The sequence below is a fragment of the Sinohyriopsis cumingii genome, chromosome 6 (genome assembly GCF_028554795.1).
Source record: "Sinohyriopsis cumingii isolate HCF-2022 chromosome 6, ASM2855479v2, whole genome shotgun sequence".
In the NCBI taxonomy this organism is placed as follows: Eukaryota; Metazoa; Mollusca; class Bivalvia; order Unionida; family Unionidae; genus Sinohyriopsis; species Sinohyriopsis cumingii.
This window is the reverse complement of record NC_142966.1, coordinates 16,004,116-16,024,720: the sequence shown is the minus strand read 5'-3', so window position 1 is coordinate 16,024,720 and position 20,605 is coordinate 16,004,116. Positions and strand designations below refer to the sequence as shown.

General features: G+C 41.4%; 1 protein-coding gene across 4 annotated transcripts in view; it reads right to left on the bottom strand.

The window, feature by feature from the left end:
* The window catches only part of LOC149796423 (glutathione gamma-glutamylcysteinyltransferase-like), a 34,545-nt gene extending 31,884 nt beyond the window's left edge, over positions 1–2,661 (bottom strand). Inside the window, exons 1-2 of one of the 4 annotated variants that reach the window (XM_089961083.1) lie at positions 2,569–2,661; positions 169–291 (exon numbers count right to left, since the gene is read on the bottom strand). In XM_089961083.1, the coding sequence (XP_089817209.1) occupies positions 169–242 (74 nt within the window). In that variant the 5' untranslated portion in view covers positions 243–291; positions 2,569–2,661. Of the gene's footprint in view, positions 1–168; positions 292–1,388; positions 2,475–2,523 lie in introns of those variants that run through there. The other 3 variants (XM_089961082.1, XM_089961084.1, XM_089961086.1) reach the window with 3 other exon arrangements.
* Between the last annotated feature and the right edge of the window lie 17,944 nt (positions 2,662–20,605).

Genomic DNA, 20,605 nt, shown 5'->3' with positions numbered 1-20,605 from the left:
CTTCCCAAGGCATTTCTCCAATAAATACACTGGTTGTCACGTATAGCCATCATGTACTGGAAAATGTCATTAAACCCCACAAAATCAAACTGGTCAATGGATGGAGATAAGCAAATGGCTGAGTCGGTGTGTGAAGGGGTGAGTGAAAAGAGATAAAGAAAAACCCACCTGTCCTTGTTATTCCTAGACAAAATGATGTCCCCAAACAGCCTCTGGAGCCTTTGTTCAACAAGACGTAGCATGTGACACTATTCCAATGGATATGCTATAGTCTCTCAAACTTTCCTTGCCCTGCAAAGTACAGTATCAGACATGTATCATACATGTAACAGAAAAGACCGGTCAAGTCCGGACAAGTTTGGAGATTTCCAAAATTTGGTTAGGATCTTTTGGCTCGAAAGTGGGATAATTTTCATCAGCCCCAATTGTTTCCATTCAAATGGGCAAAAATTACACCTATTGAACAAATTTACATTTTTAAATATTAAAATATGCATATCATTTCATCAAAGCAGTTCTTTCATTGTCACTTGTTGCCAATTGTACTTTCCTTATATGTATCACAAGGGTTAAGTTGAAATATTATTCTTTAACGAAACAAATAAAATATATTATGCCTATTGGAACTATAAACCAGCATTTTCTTTCATTAAGGAAACATATCCGCCACATGAACCTACTTAAACATACTTTGGCATACCTGGACTACCGTCAGCATTGCAACAAAATCAAATGTATGTCAACGGAACATGAAAATGCATGCATTTGCTAGTGTCTTATTTTCATTCTGCCAGGATAAAGACAGCACAAAAAGTATATTAGTTACATATAAATTAGTGGAAGAGTATCGATATATGCTGCCAAATGTGTGAGATATTCCTGAAAGTTTGACTACTCATTACGATTGCAACTACATTGGAAAACGCTATGCAAGCCTGTTATTTGGATAGTAAAACATAGCACTTAAACAAAAAAATGTGCTAGAAATGATAAATTTATTTTTTATATCCTCGACATACATTTGTTTTTATCCTTGATGCATTTTGCTTTTAAAATCGGTACCCACTACAAAAAAACGAGTGTGTGTGAATATTATGGATAGGTATTGACAACAGGGCGTAATCACGTTTAATTATAATTCACTAAATTGTAAATAAAAATGTCATATTCATATTAGTCCTACATGGAAAGCCTCGACGCTGATATTTATGCTGTGGGTTTCAAGCACTAAAACAAAAACATGTGCTATGTCATACATTGTAGGACTATATTCATACATACACTGCCGTTGAGCATTTCTGCGCACCTAATGTTTTCATTTCCAATATTGAAGCAAAACGCATACCGAATTTGAGCGATGGACAAAAATAAAATACAGCAATGCTTACCATTTGAAAAGATGCAATTGTCACCAGAATATTCTTTTCAAAATAATATTAATTCTGGACACGGGGCATACCAGCCCCGTTTTCTTGACTCACGATATGTCAGCCTATTCTGCGCATAGCTTTGAATGATGTAATGTTTATCCATCTTGCTATAGAAATGAAATATGTTACTTTGGACTGTTTCTGTCAGCAGTTCAGTCAAGTAATTAGGTCAGGTTTATAGCTAGTTTTACAAAATTCAATGTAAAAATGCCAATAAATGGCAAGAGACATTAAGGAAACTAAACTGATCTTGTAAAAAAGGTTGTAAAGTTCAACATTTTATGAAAAATAAGCTATTAGGTGGAAGAGAAACAACAATGAATAGGATGTAATGTGTTTACAATGTCTTGTTGATGGGGAAACATTACTACAAAATTTAGTAAGACACTATATGCCAGGGAATTTGTTGAGAATTTATGTTCTAGCCGCAAGTAGACACGTTGGGTAGCAGACCATTTTGTGCATGTGGGACAACTTCTTGCAAAATTGGATTAAAATACAGTTTTGTTTTATGGTAAACATTTCCATCTTTTATATAATGTATTTATCTGTATGATTCTAAAAGATGCATCGTAAATCAAATTTCCAGGTTACAGGTTCAAGAAGGTCAAGGAGTGGGTCTTCACACTGCCATTTAGAAATCACATTTTTATGTGCATTTCGAGTCTAAATGTGGGATATTTTTGTACACTTTATGAATATCACTTTTCTTAATTCATGTACGATTCTTCTTTCTGGATACAAATGGATTTTTGACCCAAAATAGGACGAATCGAATGTTTACATAAATGACGTATCGTTGCGCAGAATTACCAGACGTGCAAAATAGGCCGACATGGCGATATGTCATTAACGTTCATTATCATTGTTACTTAATCTTTGCATCAACTTTGTATATAAAAATTCAGATTAAAGTTGGATCGAAAAGTCCCACATATGTGAGCCGAACAATCTCGGTTGACATCGTAGGACGAAACACTCGACCGAAATGACAGGGGTCAAAATGACCTGTGCCCATAACCACCGTAGAGCGGACAATTGATTGGTTAATAATACGTTATTTTTCTATTCTAATGTAAATGCAACTACAGACGCTATGTAAGGTTTCTTGTGTCTCTACCACATGGCTAATATCCACCTGTTCCTTTTGTGTAACGAAAAGAGTAGGGTTCTGTTGCTCACATCCGTGATCAGAACCAATGTATCTCTGCAAAGAACCACTTAACATCTGTGCTGGGAACCAATAGCCATACCTAAAACGCGCCTCGAAGCAATATTGATTCCGGTACTTATGGCATTTTTCCTGATTATACTTATTATTATTATTATTATTATTATTATTATTATGATTATTGTTATTGTTCATTACCAGATTAAAGTTAAAGATATTATCATTGCCCAATTATTGATATAGCATAACTATTGGGAGCTTGTTATTGATGTAGGCCATTTCATCATACTTGAAGATATCATATTTAACATTTAAGAAAATGCCCTTTACTTCTTTACTGATTTTCCTTAATGAAATTGAAAATTTTCTGATCAACTTACATTGGCTTAACTGCAATTAGATCAAAATCTGGGTAAAACTGACAGAAAACGTACTAATTACCTGAATGAGAAGTGAACAACCTTGTAGATTTATAATGTTTTCATTTCGCATTACTTTTAAATTTACAATGCATTTCATCTTCTCGCTTTTCACAATATAGCAGAATGTCATCATCATCATCATCATCAACAACAACAAAAACAGCAATAACAGCAGCAGCAACAACAACAATAGCAACAACAAAACCCAATTGGCGGTAATTTATTACTTCATGCTGTGTCTTTATGTATATTTTATTTTATTGGTTATTCTCCATATAAATCCTTCGTATGGCTGGTGGCTAGTGGCATTTATATGAGATAATTTATGTCTCATTTGATCCAATATTTTAATGCTTTCGTTTCCTAATTCTGATCTCTGTATGTGTACTGCAGTTTTAAAAAAAAAATAGTTATAAGTAAAGTGCTTATACTTATATCTCTGAGAAAAATGATATTTGTCAAAATCTGCAAATTACTTGAAGCTTTTAATTGGATTCATTGTTTGGATAAGAGTACCGAGAGTCTTAAAAGTTGAAGAAATAAAAGCTGTAGATTGGAAGAAAACTAAAGCAAAAAATATCATCAGTATAAATAGCAGTATTAGTAATGTTAGTAGTGTATGGGGCCACCGTTGGGTCAAAGGGACTTTAATGTTATAAAAGGGTATATCCATTATAGGGTCTATGGGTATTTAACATGGGGAATTTTAACATGGATGGGACTGTAGAGCGTCAAGGGCAAATAAACGTGGATGGGACTGTATAGCGTCAAGGGAAAATGAACATGGGAATATAGAGTGGGCCTGTATGGCGTCAAGGGAAAATGAACATGGGAGATGGAGATAACACAGACAACAGCCAAGAGACATACACTGATACAACATGAAGAAAAAAAATTTGAGGCAAGAAAGTCATTTCTTTTCGAGACCTATGAGGGGCCCTGAAAATGGCCTTTGGCTTTATGTTAACATCCTTCCGTTAACATAGAGGACATAGCATTGGTCTTCTTCTTTTCCTCAAACTTTGTCTGACTTCTGGTCCGTAGATCATAACTCTCTTTAAACAGCCTTGTCTCCCCACATAAATTCTTCTTTTCCAAACGCTTGTATCCGTCCTCCTGACAATGACCCACGATGATCTGACATACATGCGTAAGTCCGTACGGAACAGCACTGACGATACGAGAACAGAGAATTCTACGTCGGTCCACATGTTGGTGACGAGAACAGGTGAAGAAGTGCAGCGAACTGCCGTTATTTATAGGGTAAGGGATGATCGAAACGGATTGAGTTGGTTGACCAATCCAAACACGCGTTACAAAATTCAGTCACCCCACGTCCAATCCGAAGAGAGCAGTCTGTGACGTCACACCCCCTATATAGAGGCGCTAGCGTTTGTGTGCAGTCAGTCCATGCGACACAGTTTTCAATCATGAAGAAAACTCATAAGACAATGAATGGGGGTGCACCGGTCGTGGAGACGAGAAGTGATGAAATAGCAGCGACTACCCAAGTGAACACCGACCTACTTCCAGAAGACGCTAATTTTAACTGAGATTTTGTGGATTTTCTTACCTCGCAAGAATTTGTTCCTGTACCAGTACCTTTGCCATTACCTTCTCCTTCTTTACCACTCACTGCTCATTTCAAACAGAGACAGAAAGAAGAATTGAAGAAATTTATACAGCAACAAAGGGAAGCAGAACAAGCTTTTCTTCTTCAACAACAGTGAGAAGAGGCAAGAAGGAAACGACAGGAAGAAGCAGGGAAGAAACAAGGGTGTGAAAGTCAAACAGTCACGGTACTGTTAGACATTTTAGCTGAGCCTTGTCCGAATTAATAAACCTCAAGACCAGATGAGTTTAGCCAGGGCTATCTTGGTGGGGCGAACCTATGCCAACAAGAACGACACGGTAGAATGAAAAAGAGTCTGGGTGAACATTCGACAATCGGACCGAGCCAAACAACGAATTGAAGCAGAACTCCTGTTACAACAAGCCGACCTCTCCAACGACACACCCTGTGGCATTCCTGAAATGCAAAAATTGCAAGATGCCCTAGCTCCACGCTACACCTTGAAACTTCACCATCAACAAGTGCGTGAACCTCTGTTGTTTCGAGGCTAAGATTTTAAAGATGGAAAATACATTCACGTCTATCATCATGATGAACATTTCGATGCCAATACCACTATCACCGGATTCCTGGTATACAGATATTACTGTGAAAAATGTGACTATGGCTATAACAATCGAGAGCAACACAAACATTGTGGATCGAAATGCTCAGGATGTTTGGCGTCTCAACCCTGTCTGGACGAAGAACAAGAACGAGTGCATTGTCCAGCTTGTCAGCGCACTTTTGTCAGCCCTACCGGTTACCAACAACATCTAAAGACACAAGATTCACAACATAAATGTGCTTCCCAACTCCTGAGCTTGTGCCCTACGTGTGGACAAGGCATGCGTACCAATTGTGCCAAGGCACACGTATTTCCAGGAAAGAAAAAATGTCACATTTGTCACCTAATCGTGGACTTGGAACACCAATGCTACATTCAAAAATAACAACCCCAACAAGAGGAGAAAGATGACCACAAGAAGAAAGGCAATTTCATCTTTTTCGATTTCGAATGCATGCAAGAGACTGGCATTCACATTCCTAATTTCTGTGTGGCTCATCGAGCATGTGAAAAGTGCATTCAGGAGCCTATCTTTAGTTATTGCCCTCACTGCAGTAAGATTCCTGGAGCACGTAAAAATATCTTTCGAGGACGGAACATGCTGGCCGATTTTTCCCGATGGGTCTTAGACCCCATCGACAAGACATGGAGCCAAGAGGACATCGAACGTTACAGAGATTGTCATCGCCATGCCACGGTGATGGCCCACAATTTCTCGGGATACGATGGACAGTTTCTTCTCAGATAATATACGGAACAAGGCACCGAACGTCCTGAAGTCACTTTCAACGGAGCAAAATCATTCCATGCAAGTGGGACAAGTACAGTTTAAAGATTCGATGAGCTATTTGGCCATGACTTTGAGTCGAATGCCTAAAACGTTTGGAATGACAAAAATGGCAAAAGGCTACTTTCCAAACTTTTTCAATACGGAAGCCAATCAACATGTCATTCTACCCCATTTGCCTGAGGCTGATGGATTACGACCCCCATAACATGCATACCGAACAACGAGAAGCTTTCTACGCTTGGTACCAGACACACGCTTCGGACCCTTTCGACTTTCAGGAAGAAATGTTAAAGTATTGTCGTTCCGACGTGGACATTTTACAGCGTTGCTGTGGACAATTTCGAGAACTGTTCATGGAACACGGAGGGATCGATCATGTGAAAGAAGCCTGCACCATTGCAAAAGCGTGTTCCTTAGTGTACCGACAACGATTCATGCCTAAAAACACCCTGGCTGTCATCAGTCCTCAAACGACCAACTTTTTCAATCATGAATACTCGGTCAAAGCCCTACGCTGGTTACATTACTTGTGCGACAAGGAAGACAAATAGATTCAGCATGCCCGCAACGGAGAGGGACGAAAAGACCATTGGAACGTGTTCGGTGGATGGCTGGGACTTATAAAACCCCAAGAACGTGTACGAGTTTAACGGTTGCTTATTTCACGGATGTCCCGTCTGCTACCCTGAACGTGGCACTAAAAATCAGATTTTACAAGGAACCATGGAAGGCTTGTACCAGGCCACTTGAAGTTAGGACAGCAAGGATAGCAAGTGGTGGAAATATGGGAACACAAGTACGATCAACGTTTGAAAATCGATCCCGAGTTTAAATGCATCGTGGAAAGTTACAAGTTGATGGACCCCCTGAACCCGTGGAACAGTTTGTACGGAGGACGGACAAATGCCACCTCTTTGCTGTACCACGCTGACGAAGAGAAAGGAGAAGAAATCAAATACTTGGACGTGTGCTCACTGTATCTTTACGTGTACAAATATTGTCGCTTTCCTGCAGGGCACCCACAATTGACCTGGACCACATTTGACAATACTAAGGGTTGATCAAGTGCAAAGTCTTACCTCCCACCAAATTGTAGCATCCCGTGTTACCTCACCATTGCCAAGGCAAATTTGATGTTTCCATTGTGTCGTACTTGTGCCGAAGCGTGCAACCAAGACCAGCCTAATCAGCACACCCAGGAAGAACGCGCTTGGACGGGAACGTGGGGAAGCGTAGAACAGTTCAAGGCTATGGACTTGGGATACCAACTGTTAGAAGTGTAAATTTGTCACTTTCCCAAGGCAAAACAATACCACAAAAGTGAACCCAATCAGAAAGGCATCTTCGCAGACTTCGTGGATGCCTTTTTGAAACTGAAAATACTGGGAACAAGAAGGCATCCCTTTGGACCACATCGAGAAAAACGAAGGCAGGCGATCATTTGCCAAAGTGATGTTAAATTGCTTGTGGGGCCAAATGGCAAAACGACCGTGTTTACCTAAGACAGAATATTTCAAAGAACCTTCCCGCTAATTCCAGATGATTCGCTACAAAACCAAATTCATGAAACACGGGACGTCGTTCTTGAGGATTTGATTTAAGTCAATTACAAAGAAGATCTGGACTTTGTACAAGCCGACGAATTTTTAAATGTCATCATTGTGGTTTATGTGACAACCCATGCTTGCTTAAAATTGTACGAAGCTTTAGAACTGTTAGGGGATCGTGTCCTGTATTTTGACACGGACAGTTGCATCTACATCGATCGCCCAGGTCAACGTCACCATGACATCGAAGGAGACCGTTTAGGAGCCTGGACAGACGAGCACCCCGACGAGAAGATTTTAAGTTTTGCTAGTGGCGGACCTAAACATTACGGCTACGAAAACCGGGACAGAAAAGGAGAAGCGCACACCGAGTGTAAAGCGAAAGTACTGACTCTGAAATCGTACCAGTCCAGTGGTCAACTTTGGGGTATTGAAAGAAGCCTTGCAATCTGGAGAGGATGAAAACTTTAAAGTGACCACTCACCAACCGAACAAGATTGTACGTTTACCCACTCACCAAATCGTCAGTCGACCCTTGGAAAAAGTCTATCAAATCGTGTACCAGAAGCGAGTGCGGCTTCCCAATCACTTCACTTTGCCGTCCGGTCACGATGATATTGGTCAGCATATAAAAAGAGACAACGTCCAAGATCGATAGTGAATTGTGAGTACCAAGACCAAACTAACAAGATGAATTCTTTCAGAGAAGCACAAAAGAAGTTCAGAGGACTGTCTTGGGCATACCCGAAAGACCAGTTCGGGAAGACACTTGTGTGACAATACCTCATGTAAAACCTGTAAGAACATTACACCCCATCCCTAGAACATCTTAGTGACCAAACAATTTTTGTACAGAGACTTGTTTCTATTCCAGTTTGGTCGTTTTCATGTGCATTGTACATAACTATTTGACTTTTATGTATTTTAGTCCTTCGTGGTTTATTTTTAAAACATCAGTAAACGTGTCCTGAAAAAGTATAAAAACTCTTGTCTTGCTTGTCGTCGTGTCACAAGTGACATTTCTGACACTATGGCTACCTCTGCTGTCTCTGCTCCCTCTTCATCCACTTTCAAAGTCATCGACGAACACTTAGATCGTGCCAGTTGGGAGGCTTTATATCTTCGTCATCCCTTTAACATGCTCATTGCTGGACCTAGCGGTTCAGGCAAAACCGAATTTATCAAACGTTTGATCGAACATAAACATCATTTGATCGATCGTCCACCTCAGCAAAATCGTGTGGTGTTACAAAGACTGGCATCGGCGTACACAGCCTCTTGCGAGAAAGTCAAGGCGATTCCATCGTGTTTGTGGAAGGCATTCCAAACGATGACCATGGAATCGTATCTGACACCTGTCAAACCCATCTGGTCATTTTCTACGATATGTTAGGAAAAGACGAAGAAGAAATTAAACTGTGGCTCACTCAGGCGTACGACGATGCCACTCAAACTCCACACGCCTATTTACTCATCGATTTGAAACCCACTACCCCTGATTATTTGCGATTTAGTGCCCATTTGTTTCACCACTGGTGTCCTGTACACGTCTCCATCCTCGACTTGACCCCCAAAAATCTATAAAAACATCAGACACTTTTCGTCTGTCTCATACAGTATCAACATGACGTCCCTTCAGTCTCATCTTCCCGTCAAATTGATTCCTGCCTTGTATGGCATCAGTCGCGAAAAATCCACAAATACGTGCTCGTGTCTTAGAAGCCAGTCTCAGAGAAGTCTTAAAATGGTTTACGGTGACAGCACGTCAATTACTGCAAGGTATCATTCAGATTCCTCATCAAACCAAACACTTTTTTGATAGAAACAAAGTTTCCTTGAACCAACTGGCTGATCCTCGCATCGACACTCAAACCAAAAAGCAAATCATTTTGAAACCTGGAGGGAGAGGTACTCTAGTAGGTGTCATCATTCGCTCCCTCTTAAGATGGGACCCTAATGCCCCCAAAGTTCTGCCCAAGAAAAAAGCCACTGCAAAAAAAGCCAAACGAAGTACAAAGAAGAAAAAGAGCAACGGTGTCAAGACCAGGTCACAACCCCAGAAAAAGAAAAGTCCAGAGAAAACAGATTCCACCAGAAAGAGAGGCATTTCGGCCAGGACGCAACCTTACATTCGCAAACCACGACCTGCAACGACTGTGACCGCGTCTCCGGTAGCCTCAGGTTCATCCACTTGATGACACCATAGACGCCCTTGTCTCCAAGAACTTCTCCTCCAGTTACGACACCCTCCTCTTTAGTGGCAGTGGCTGCTGCTCACAAAGTACCTGCTCCTAAAGTCAAAGTCCAAGAGATATCGGGCATGTTACAGAGTTTACTGGATTTGTCCAAGCAAGAACTGATTCGATTTAGTCCGTTGCGAACCCTTCCGCGACGCGTGATGCCTGTCCTCAAGTTGATACGACGTAAAGACAATTAGTAGCGACGCATTCCAGTATAAAATAGGTCTGATACAAAGCATGGGTATCAGTGTTTTTGTGCTCCTGAAGACTCAAAGATGTCACCCCCAAGAAAACATCCCTCATCTAAACCCAAAGGAAAGAATAGGAAAGGACTGCCTCCTCGTTTAGTCAATCGTGGGAACATATTGTCTGTCCTGTCCAAAGCTTATCCACCAATGCGACAAAAGCTCGTTCAAACGACCTCCAAAGATGTCATCAATACCGTGTGCTAATGTTGTTTGAACGTCTTGAAAGGTACGATCCCTTTGTCGAAACACCAGAAACAATGTTTAGGCAAACATCGTCACGTTCCTCGCCAAATGGTTCAAAAGAAAATCCCCATTCGTCAAAAGAAGAAGATGTAGGTCCAACGTGGCGGAATTTTGCCACTATTGTTAGGACCATTGATGAAAGGAATATTGGGAACCATGCTGGGAGGACTCGTGGGAGCAAGAAAAAAAGGACCTCTGGAGGACTTAGATCTCAGACATGACCCTTGACATCGAATGGAAGGTCGAAAACTAGCTTTAGTGCCTTACCAACGATGGATGGAATACCACCGTTGGCAGAAATAGCGGACCCCGCATTTGCCTCCCAATCCCAATTTGAAAGAGATGTCTCAGTTACAACACGAGTTGCATTCATTGATGGATCGCCATGATTTGTCCGAAACAGAAAAATCGCAAAAGTACGGTCAACTCTTGCAATGACTGCAACTCTGTCACCAGAAAGCTTTAGACGAAACAGCTCTACCCACTCTGAAAGATTGCAAGACCTTGATGAAAAGTAAATTCCCCACACCACCACCAATACCATCCCCAGTGGTCATGAGAGACGTCATCCCACGAAAGCCTGAAGAAGAAGAGGTACGAGACGTTTTTCAAACACCTTCAGCAGCTCCCATTTCTAGTAAGATTTCAGCGTCCTTGTAAACCCATTCCCCCACACCTCAAAGTGAAGAAATGAAAGCCGGGGTTAAAAGGATCATGACCACTCCTCCTTCAACAGAAGTGAAAACGAAAGAAGGGAAACCAGAAGTAAAAAAAAAAAAGAAGTCCGAAGCCATTCCTTTACCGCCTCCACCACTAGCTTCGATTTCTACTCCCGTGGCCCATCGGACACGTAAATCCGTTTCCAAACCACCTTTTCCTCCCTTCCAACGTACCATCAGCGAAGAGTGGGTGACTTATTAACAAACAAAAACATGGAGAAGGTGTTAGCCAGTATTTATTACGACCCATCCCATCCTGCAAGTTACGTAGGAGTTCAGAAGTTGCATCGTGCTGTCAAAACCCGGCTGAAAAGTCTCCGTTTACCTCAAGTGCAACGATGGTTACAAGAACAAACTACCTACATTTTGCACACACCCATTCGACTAAAGTTTTCCAGGAGTCTTACCCAAGTGGAAGGCATCGATCATCAATGGGAAGCCGATTTAGCCGATGTCTCTCATTTGGCCAGCTACAATCGGGGCTACAAATATTTGTTTTGTGTCATCGACGTCTTTTCCAAATTTGCCTAGATCGTGCCATTGACGTCCAAATCGAGCAGCGAGTTAGTGCGCGCCCTGCAACAGGTGTTGAAACAATGTGGTCGTCACCCTCTTCGATGGCAAACGGACAAAGGTACCGAATTTCTGAACCAAGCTTTCCAGAAAGAATTAAAGAAATGTGACATTCATTTTTTCACCACCGAGAATCCAGAAACCAAAGCCATCACCGTGGAACGTTTTCAACGCACTTTGAAAGAACGCATGTTGAAATATTTACGTATCACCACACTCTCAAGTACATAGACATCTTACCGTACCTGGTTCAAGCGTACAACCAATCTTACCGTCGAAGCACTGGACGTGCCCCGCAAGAGGTGACTCCCGACAACGAAATGCTGGTTTATGATCGCATGTTTGGTACGTCCCCGACGGTGGCTGTTCCCAAGAAAGGTGATGTGCTGGCTGTGGGAGATTGGGTGCGCATTGGGAAAAGCAAACGCACTTTCGACAATGGTTACTTGCCCAACTGGACCACCGAATTGTTTCGTGTCACTGGACAAGTGCATGGTCGTCATCCTACCGTCTATAAATTGGAAGAAATGAACGGAGAAGAACTAAAAGGAACGTTTTACTTGCCCGAGTTACAACGTTTCACCAAAAAAGAAAACGACGTGTACATCGAAATCATTCTCCAACGCAGAATCCGTGGGCAAACGTCGTGTCAAAGAAGTCAAAGTACGTTGGAAAGGATATATACCCAGTTTTGATTCTTGTATCGACGCTTCGCAAGTCTTTGATTATAAAAATAAATGATCATCATGCCCTTTAACACAGACTCAGCTAATGCTACCACTCTCTCACCCAGTTCTTCTCTGCAAGATTTACAGAAACAACCCTTGTAGGTGTGGCGTGGAGAACGTGTGCCTAAAACACAAATCGTCTTCTTCTGCCAAATCTGTGTGGTGTATTGTGTCATCGGCGCAGCCATTGCCAGTTTGAGTTTGCAACAAGGAGACAAACAATTGTGGACCATTTTATTTAGCAGTTGTATTGGTTACCTGCTTCCCAATCCATCCCTGAAATTTTCCTCGAACGGGAACAACGGGAATCTTGCGTCCAGTGTCAGTCACCACTCCAACAGCAATAACAACCCCATTTTGGGCGGAGACACGCCTCTGACTTCCAGTAACCCCTCGGACAGCCACATAACTCTGGAATTATGAACAATAACAACCTATTTTACTTAACCTTACCCAGTGACAGATCCATGGAGGTGTTTCCCAACAACACTTTGTGCTGTTACACGGCCAAATTACCTCAGGCCATCCAATTAGATCACGAAGCCCAATGGGAAGTGGTTTTGGTGGAAATCATTCACCCGACACAAATCAAAAACATCACCGATAAGTAAAACACTTTCCAGGTGGAAATCCTGAATGCCCAATTGGAAGAAGAAATAAATAAAATCGGGTTTTATAGGGATTCAAGACCAGCCAGCAATCCATCCTTTAGTATCTACACATTGAAAATTCCTTCAGGGTTTTATTTTAGTGGTGAACATTTGGTGGACACTATTGCGGACAGGTTCGACTTAGCCTATGGCAAAGCCATGAACAGAGCCAAAAGAAGTGTGAAGATTGAGTACCATAAAGTGGCTCGTCGCCTCGTGATCAAATTTGAGGACACGGACACATCGTCCTTCAGGTTTAATGGTAGTTTGTTTGAAATTTTGTACACCCGGTAGAACTGAACGAAAGGACTGAATTTGATATTTTTGTACTCCGATGTGGTGGAGTAAAACGTAGTGGGACAGATCTACGTGCCGGTACTGCGTGTGATTCCTTTCAAAGAGGATAGTAACACGAACAATGACCAGGAAGGTGCAAACACATATCACGTACACCGTGAATTTTTACATCCTCACTATTTGCCCGTCAGTAAGTCGTATTTTGACACTGTCAACATTGCCATAAAAGGAGATCTGGGACAAAATATTCCATTCTCCAAAGGCAAAGTCACGGTGAAACTCCACTTTCGAAAACGAGACTCTAACGAATTGTAAGTAATGTATCTAGTGTACCGAGGCGTTGCTTGACAGCGAGGGCATGGTTTAGGAGATATGTTAAAATTAGCCTTTCGTTCGGTGGATCCGGTGTTGAAACCGATGGTGACACGCGGATTGCATGCCTTGAAAGATGCGGCATTGACACAGGGCAAAGCATTTCTCAAAAGAAGCATTATTGATGGCAGGAAATAATGTCTTGCTGCAAACGGGTAAAGACATTTTGGGCCGACGAGAAACTGCTATAAATACCCTGAACGCTAGCGAGTCAGACATTCCTGCTTCCCTGACGAATCAGCAAGGACAAGGCAGAAAGAGACGACGAAGAAAACACCCTTTCACCAGACTTCACACTTCTGAAGCTAGAAAGACAAAGAAAAAAGAACTCCTCGAAACTTAGACGTTTTTGATTATTGAAAAATTAGAAACAGAAATGATGCACCAAGAGTCTTGCGCCTGTTCCAAGTCGGAACTGGATCTGTTTGCCATGCCACCCACCATGATGACGATGCAAGACTCCCAATGGGTCGAAATTCATCACGTTTCCTCTTTGAAGGATTTAGCTCCCATCGAGTTTGAAATCAAAGGACAACCCGACGATTACATAGATCGGAATAGCAGTTACTTGTACCTGAAAGTCCAAGTGATCACAACGGACCGCATTGCTCCAGGAGCCGATGCTGGAGTAGCTCCCGTCAAGAATTTCGTGCATTCCTTGTTCACTGAAGTGGATTTGTATTTGAATAACAAACTGGTCAGCAGTAGCATGGATACTTACTCTTACCGAGCGTACCTGGAAAATCTCTTGACGTACAGAAAAGAGAGCAAGAACACTCATCTGGATGCTTGCGTGGTATGGAAAGCTGAAACAGCAGGGGAGAACCCGTTTAACGAGACAGCCATGACAGCAGATGACGATTCTCACAATGTAGGTTTTAACGACCGTAGAAAGAAAATCCTGCAAGGACGAAGTTTAGAACGGATGGATCGTTTGCATTTGGGCATGTGGTTGCAAGAGAAGTATTTGCTGAACGGTGTGGATATCCGCCTGAGACTGAATCGTAGCAGTACCGCATTCCATTTGTTGGCCCATGCTGCCGAGTACAAAACTATCATTCAAGAAGCCAGACTCTTAGTGCGACGTGTGGAAGTGTTACCTAAAGTGGGAAACGACATCAGTCACACTTTGAGCAGAACGAACTCCAAGTATCCGATACGATGTGTGGAAGTGAAAACTTTCACTATTCCTGCTGGACTCCGATCCAGGATCGAAGATCATCTGTTCCAAAGACAGTTACCCAAACGTTTAATCGTTGGCTTCGTGAGCAATGCAGCGCTCAACGGAGTCCACGATTAAAATCCATTCCAGTTTAAGCCCTACGGAGTCTCCAAAATTGAAGTCAGTAGCGATGGCAAGGTCTTGTGTACCCGATCTTTCGAGCGTAAGTTTGGTGACAGGAATTACTTGAGATCGTACTTGTTACTGTACGAAGCCACCGGACAGTTAGGGACCAACACCAGTCACCTCATTTCGTACGACGATTATGCAGGAGTCTATGCTTTGTGGGCTTTTGATTTCACTTCAGACCAAGGCAGTGACGAGGGATATTTCCACCCTATAAAATCTGGTCAACTGCGTGTGGAACTTCAGTTTGCAGAACCTTTACCCCAGACGGTGAACGTCCTCCTGTATGCCGAATTCGATAATACCCTAGAAATTTATGGTTTGAGAGAAGTCATTTTAGACTATTAGAAGCCATGGAAGACTGTTATCCCTCTTTACATTGTTCATTATAGTTATCTTTTGTCTTTTGGCTAGGAAACTTAGTGTACATCAATGACTCAATGACTTCCAAAAGTAGAAATATCATTTTCATTCACAATGTTTTCAACCTTGTTCAAAATAGATCGTTACTGAGAGAAAAAAATGTTTGTTAGTTGTTTGAATGGTTAATTTTAAAAAAATGTGTTAATTGTTAGTTGTGAGTTATTTGAATAAAAATGTTGCGTTTTGAAAAAAAATGTGTTTGTAGTTTGTTTTTTGCTATGGGTATCATGAACCATGCTCTTTGACTTCTCTATATCCCTCACATCACACTATTTTAGTGTTCCGACTCGAAACAGTGTAGGGATGTTTTCCTTCGCGTCCGCGCTTTACCGTAAAAGCGGAGAGAGAGAGAGAGAGAGAGAGAGAGAGCATGTCAGAATGTTAAAAGTCACTGAAGACCTAATAGAAGAGCTCTTCAGAGAGGAAATAAACAGGGAGAAAGAAGAACGGACGGAAAAATACAGACTTCAGAAACAACAGAGAGAACAGAGAGCTAGAGAGCAGCAGCAACACGAACCTAACAGAAGTTTTGTCGAGTGACGTGTCGACACCAAAGAGTTCTCCTTCTCTTCCCGAAGAAGCAGACCGTATCCTGTGAGAAAGTCTGTCACCAGACGAGGCCACAATCTTGGACTCTAAAAGATTGCCATCACTTCGTTCACACAAAAAACAGCCCTTTTCAGGGCTACACCATACTCTAGAAAAGAAATACACATTCCATTGCCAATGCTATGTTAGTCAGTTAGAAAAAACAGAAGTTCGTCTATAAGCACATGATTTCTTTATCTTGGTTAGAAAGTGTGACTCTCCTTCGTTTCCGTCGCTTGTAATTTAAAAAATATTGTTCATTGTCAGTACAAAAAGTGAGTGAGTGTTTCTTTTAGGTCTGCGCGTGTTTTATTTTTGGTAATGATATAGGTAATGTAAGATTTGGGTCTTAGGAGATGTTTTCCTTCACGTTAGTGCTTCAAGATTATATACGGAAACACTCAGCAGTCTGGCTACCCATCGTTGATTGATCAACAGTGCAGAATGAGTAGAATGAGCAGAAGACTGACTAAGTTAATGGAACTTCAGATGCACCTGGAGTATGCCATGCGACTCCTGAACGAGCTGGCAGTGGAGGCTATTGTGGAAGAAGCCAGGATAGAGCAGGAGGAGGAAGAGAAGAGAGGGATCCGACCTCACCAGTTCATGAGACTAAGTTGTAAGGTGAAGCCTATATTGAGGGAACCTCCACAGGCAATGGCTGCACCACAGCCAGTAGGAGGAAGAGAGCAAAATGAAAGAAGAGGAGGAAAAGAAGAGAGGGATCCGAGCTCACCTGTTCATGAGACCAAGCTGTGAGGTGAAGCCTATGGTGAGGGAACCTCCACAGGCAATGGCTGCACCACAGCCAGTAGCTGCACCACAGCCACAACGTGAACAACAACAAGAACCAGTACAGGACCCACAGGAGGCAAGGAGGCCAGTTGTTCATCCTCGAGTGTGGCATAGAAGACAAAGAAGACAGAGGGAACAAGAAGTGTTCACTATTCCACAAACAGAAGAGTGGGATAGTGAAGCCACTCAACCCCAGTCTGCTCTTCCAACCACTCGAGTGAATTGGAACAATGATTGGAGTAGACGCTTTGTCTGTGGTGCCAGACCCGGAAGGTGCCACCATTAGACAGGTGTATATGGAGTTCCAGAAAAACAGCCCTTTTCAGGGCTAACCAAAAATCTAGAAAAGAAACACTATTAAATTTGCCAATCTGTGAATGTGGAGTAGTGTGATTATAAATATCAGCGTGTGTGGATAGTAAATTTGGGCTTTGATTTGGCTTCTCGTGTGTGGATAGTAGACTGTGGTTATGTTTTTAGCTTCTCCAGTGTGTAGATGGTAGATTTTGGGTTTGATTTGTCTTCTTCGCGTGTGTGGATGGTAAATGATGGTTATGTTTTTAGCTTTTCCCGTGTGTGGATGGTATAGTTTGGGTTTGATTTTTGGCTTCTTCGCGTTTGGGATAGTAAATTTTGGGTTTGATTTGGCTTCTTTGCGTGTGTGGATGGTAAATTATGGTCATGTTTTTAGCTTCTCAGTGTGTGTGGATGGTAGATTTTTGGGTTTGATTTGGCTTCTACGCTTGTGTGGATAGTAGCTTATGGTTATGTTTTTAGCTTCTCCCGTGTGTGAATGGTATAGTTTGGGTTTGATTTGGCTTCTTCTCGTGTGGGGATAGTAGATTTTGGTTATGTTTTTTTTTTGGTTTTTTTTGTCTTTTCACCTTTGTGTGGATAGTAAGTAATATGAGAAGAGAAAAATAGGGGATGTTTTCCTTCACGTCCGTGCTTTAGATAAAAAATTCAAAGCGTTCGTCGTTCGCGCCATTCTACGGAATAAGCAGAGAAGATGGCAGTGTCAGCTTTGTTCAATGATTTAAGAAATACTTACTTTTTGATGGTGAATATGCTGTTGAAAGAATTAAAAGAGAATGGAGGTTAACAAGCATTCTTGCCTATGTCAACCAACTAAAATTAGCCAGGGAGATGATAGAGGGGATAATAGAAGAAGTGAAGAGGTTGAGATGATTAATTAATCCCCCCATGCCAGAGTAGGGACAATAAAAGAGTCTCTGGATAAAGTAATATAAGTCAGATGCTATTTGGTAGAGATAGAGCAATGGTCAGAGTGGCCATTTGTCAAAAGGGGTGGTGAACAACTGAAGAAAGCGGAAGAACAGACGAGAAAGGTGATTGATGTTGAAGTGAAGAAGATCAAGGACAGGTGGTTAAAGGAGAGGAGGTGGTTTGAGAGGCTAAACCATAACTAGATCAACATCCTGAACAAGTTTAGAACCATTGGCCACCCTGACTGGATGCCAGAGTCCCAAAAGAAAAAGAAGAAGACAGTAATAGTGGGAAAGGTTAGGAGATGGCTGAAGAAGTGGAGGCAATAGAAAAAGAAGAAGCCAAAGGCCATTTTCAGGGCCCCTCGTAGGTTTCGAAAAAAAATGACTTTCTTGTCTCATTTTTTTTTCTTCTTCATGTTGTATCAGTGTTTGTCTCTTGTCTGTTGTCTGTGTTATCTCCATCTCCCATGTTCATTTTCCCTTGATGCTATACAGGCCCATCAATGTCCATATGCCCTTGACGCTATACAGTCCCATCCATGTTACCCCCCCCCCGTTGAATTTCCATAGACCCTATAGTGGATATACCCTTTTTTAACATTAAAGTCATCTTGACCCTACCGTTGTCCCATACACTACTAATGTTAATATTTCTCATGTACTGACTCGGAATTCTCTCTGTGGGATTCAGTTTTTATGATTTTCATAGTTTAGTTTTACATTCCAAATTGTGCTAGTTCCAGCTGAAACTGACCCCCTCCTCCACCCTCCGCTTTTAGAACACACTACTTGTATTTTTATTAGTATTTATAGTTTCGGTTTAACTTTTCTATCAAAAAGTTCGCAGGTAAAAACAAAAATGTTTCTTCTCAGTGGCGTACTAAGGGTTGGTGCGAAGGGGGGGGGGGGGGTCTGCCCCGGATGACAACCAGAAAGTGGAGGTGGCTATCGGGAGAGTTGAAATCCCAGTACAAGTTTTCAAGCCAAATGAAAACTTCGCCAAAGTAAACGTTATTTCCAATTTGCTTATGACAACACTGTTTTGCTTAAAATTCTACTTGCAAACATAATATATTTTTTGTGTGTTTACATTTTAAAATGGGGGGGGGGGCAAATAATTATCTGCCCCGGGTGCCAAGTACTTTAGGTACGCCCATGTTACTTTTACATTATATAACGAGTAAATTTAAGATCTTATTATTTTGTCCTAAAGATAATCTATAAAATATTATATAATACAAGAAATTGTAAAATAAAATGATGCTGAAACAGTGCCTGTAATTTTTGTTTTCTAATGAAAGTATTAACAATTAAAACTTTTAGCAGAGCCCTTTCTAACGGATTAGTCGATGCATGTGTCCGATTGGAAATATCATTTGCAAAACTTTACACTCCAGAACATACTCACAAAGCTATGGGTAACTGTATGTGATACAGAAAGTCAGTGTCATCCATGTTATCAGGGTAATTCATGATTATGTGAAAAGATAAGAAGTTCTACATTACATAACGGTGATAAAGCCACCAAAAAAAAAAAAAAAACACCAGGCAAATGCAAGAAGAAACCAGCGATGTGAAGCAACCAGGACCGTTCCCGAGCTCTCCTTCCCACTAATGACAGCCAACCATTCAACTGTAAGGGACCTTTATGGACCCAAAGATTGAGGCCAAACTATCAGGGCTCCTTGAACCCATAACAGCCTGGGGGAGGTGGCACCATTCCCTTCCCCAGGAACAACTAGCAGGCTGCGGTGCAGTCAGAAAAAAGTGGCACATGCACAATTGTGCGCACGCCACTATAATTAAACTCAACAACAACAACCAATGAACTGACTTTGGTCGATTGTTATACTTTATATCCTCGTGATACGATTTTTGTCTAAAAATAGGAATAGTCGATTAATTCACTGGTGGTTAGCATCAGATGGTTATTGTAAAAAATAGTTATACTGATGTTTATTTTGGCATCAACTTGTGCAGTGTCAGGTAGTTGTAAGAAGGTCATGGTTCTGAACGCAGATGCATCGCTGCAAAGAATTGAGGTTAGGTACCTTAGATAGGAAAATGGTCTTGTGAGCAAGGATTTAGGAAAAAAAGCTGCTAAATTGCAATATTTAAAGTTCAAGAAATGTGAAATGATATATATGGAGATGTTGTGACGTGTACAGCTGTGTAAGAAACGAAATATATATGACTCAGGCTTTTACAAAGAGAAATATATAAGTTTGTTCTGAGTACGGATGCAAAAATTGATACGGTACTTTATAGGTCAGATTCATGAATCTTTTGATGTAAGTGCAAGAACATGAAAAGCAAGAATAGTGTGAACGGAACAGTGCATTAATTTACTGGTGTCTAGTATCAGATGGTTATTGTATAATAAAAAAAATAATACTGATTTTTATTTTGGCATCAACTTGTGCTGTGACATGCAGTGGTAAGAAGGTCGTGGTTCTGAACGCAAATGCATCGCTTGAAAGAATGTTGTGAATGTCCTTATTCTACATGGAGATAACTTAACGTCTACAAAGGAGAAGAGAACCCCATATATATTAGTCATTTTCATAGAGAAATATACAAGTTGATTCTGAGCAAGTATGCTAAAATTGGAA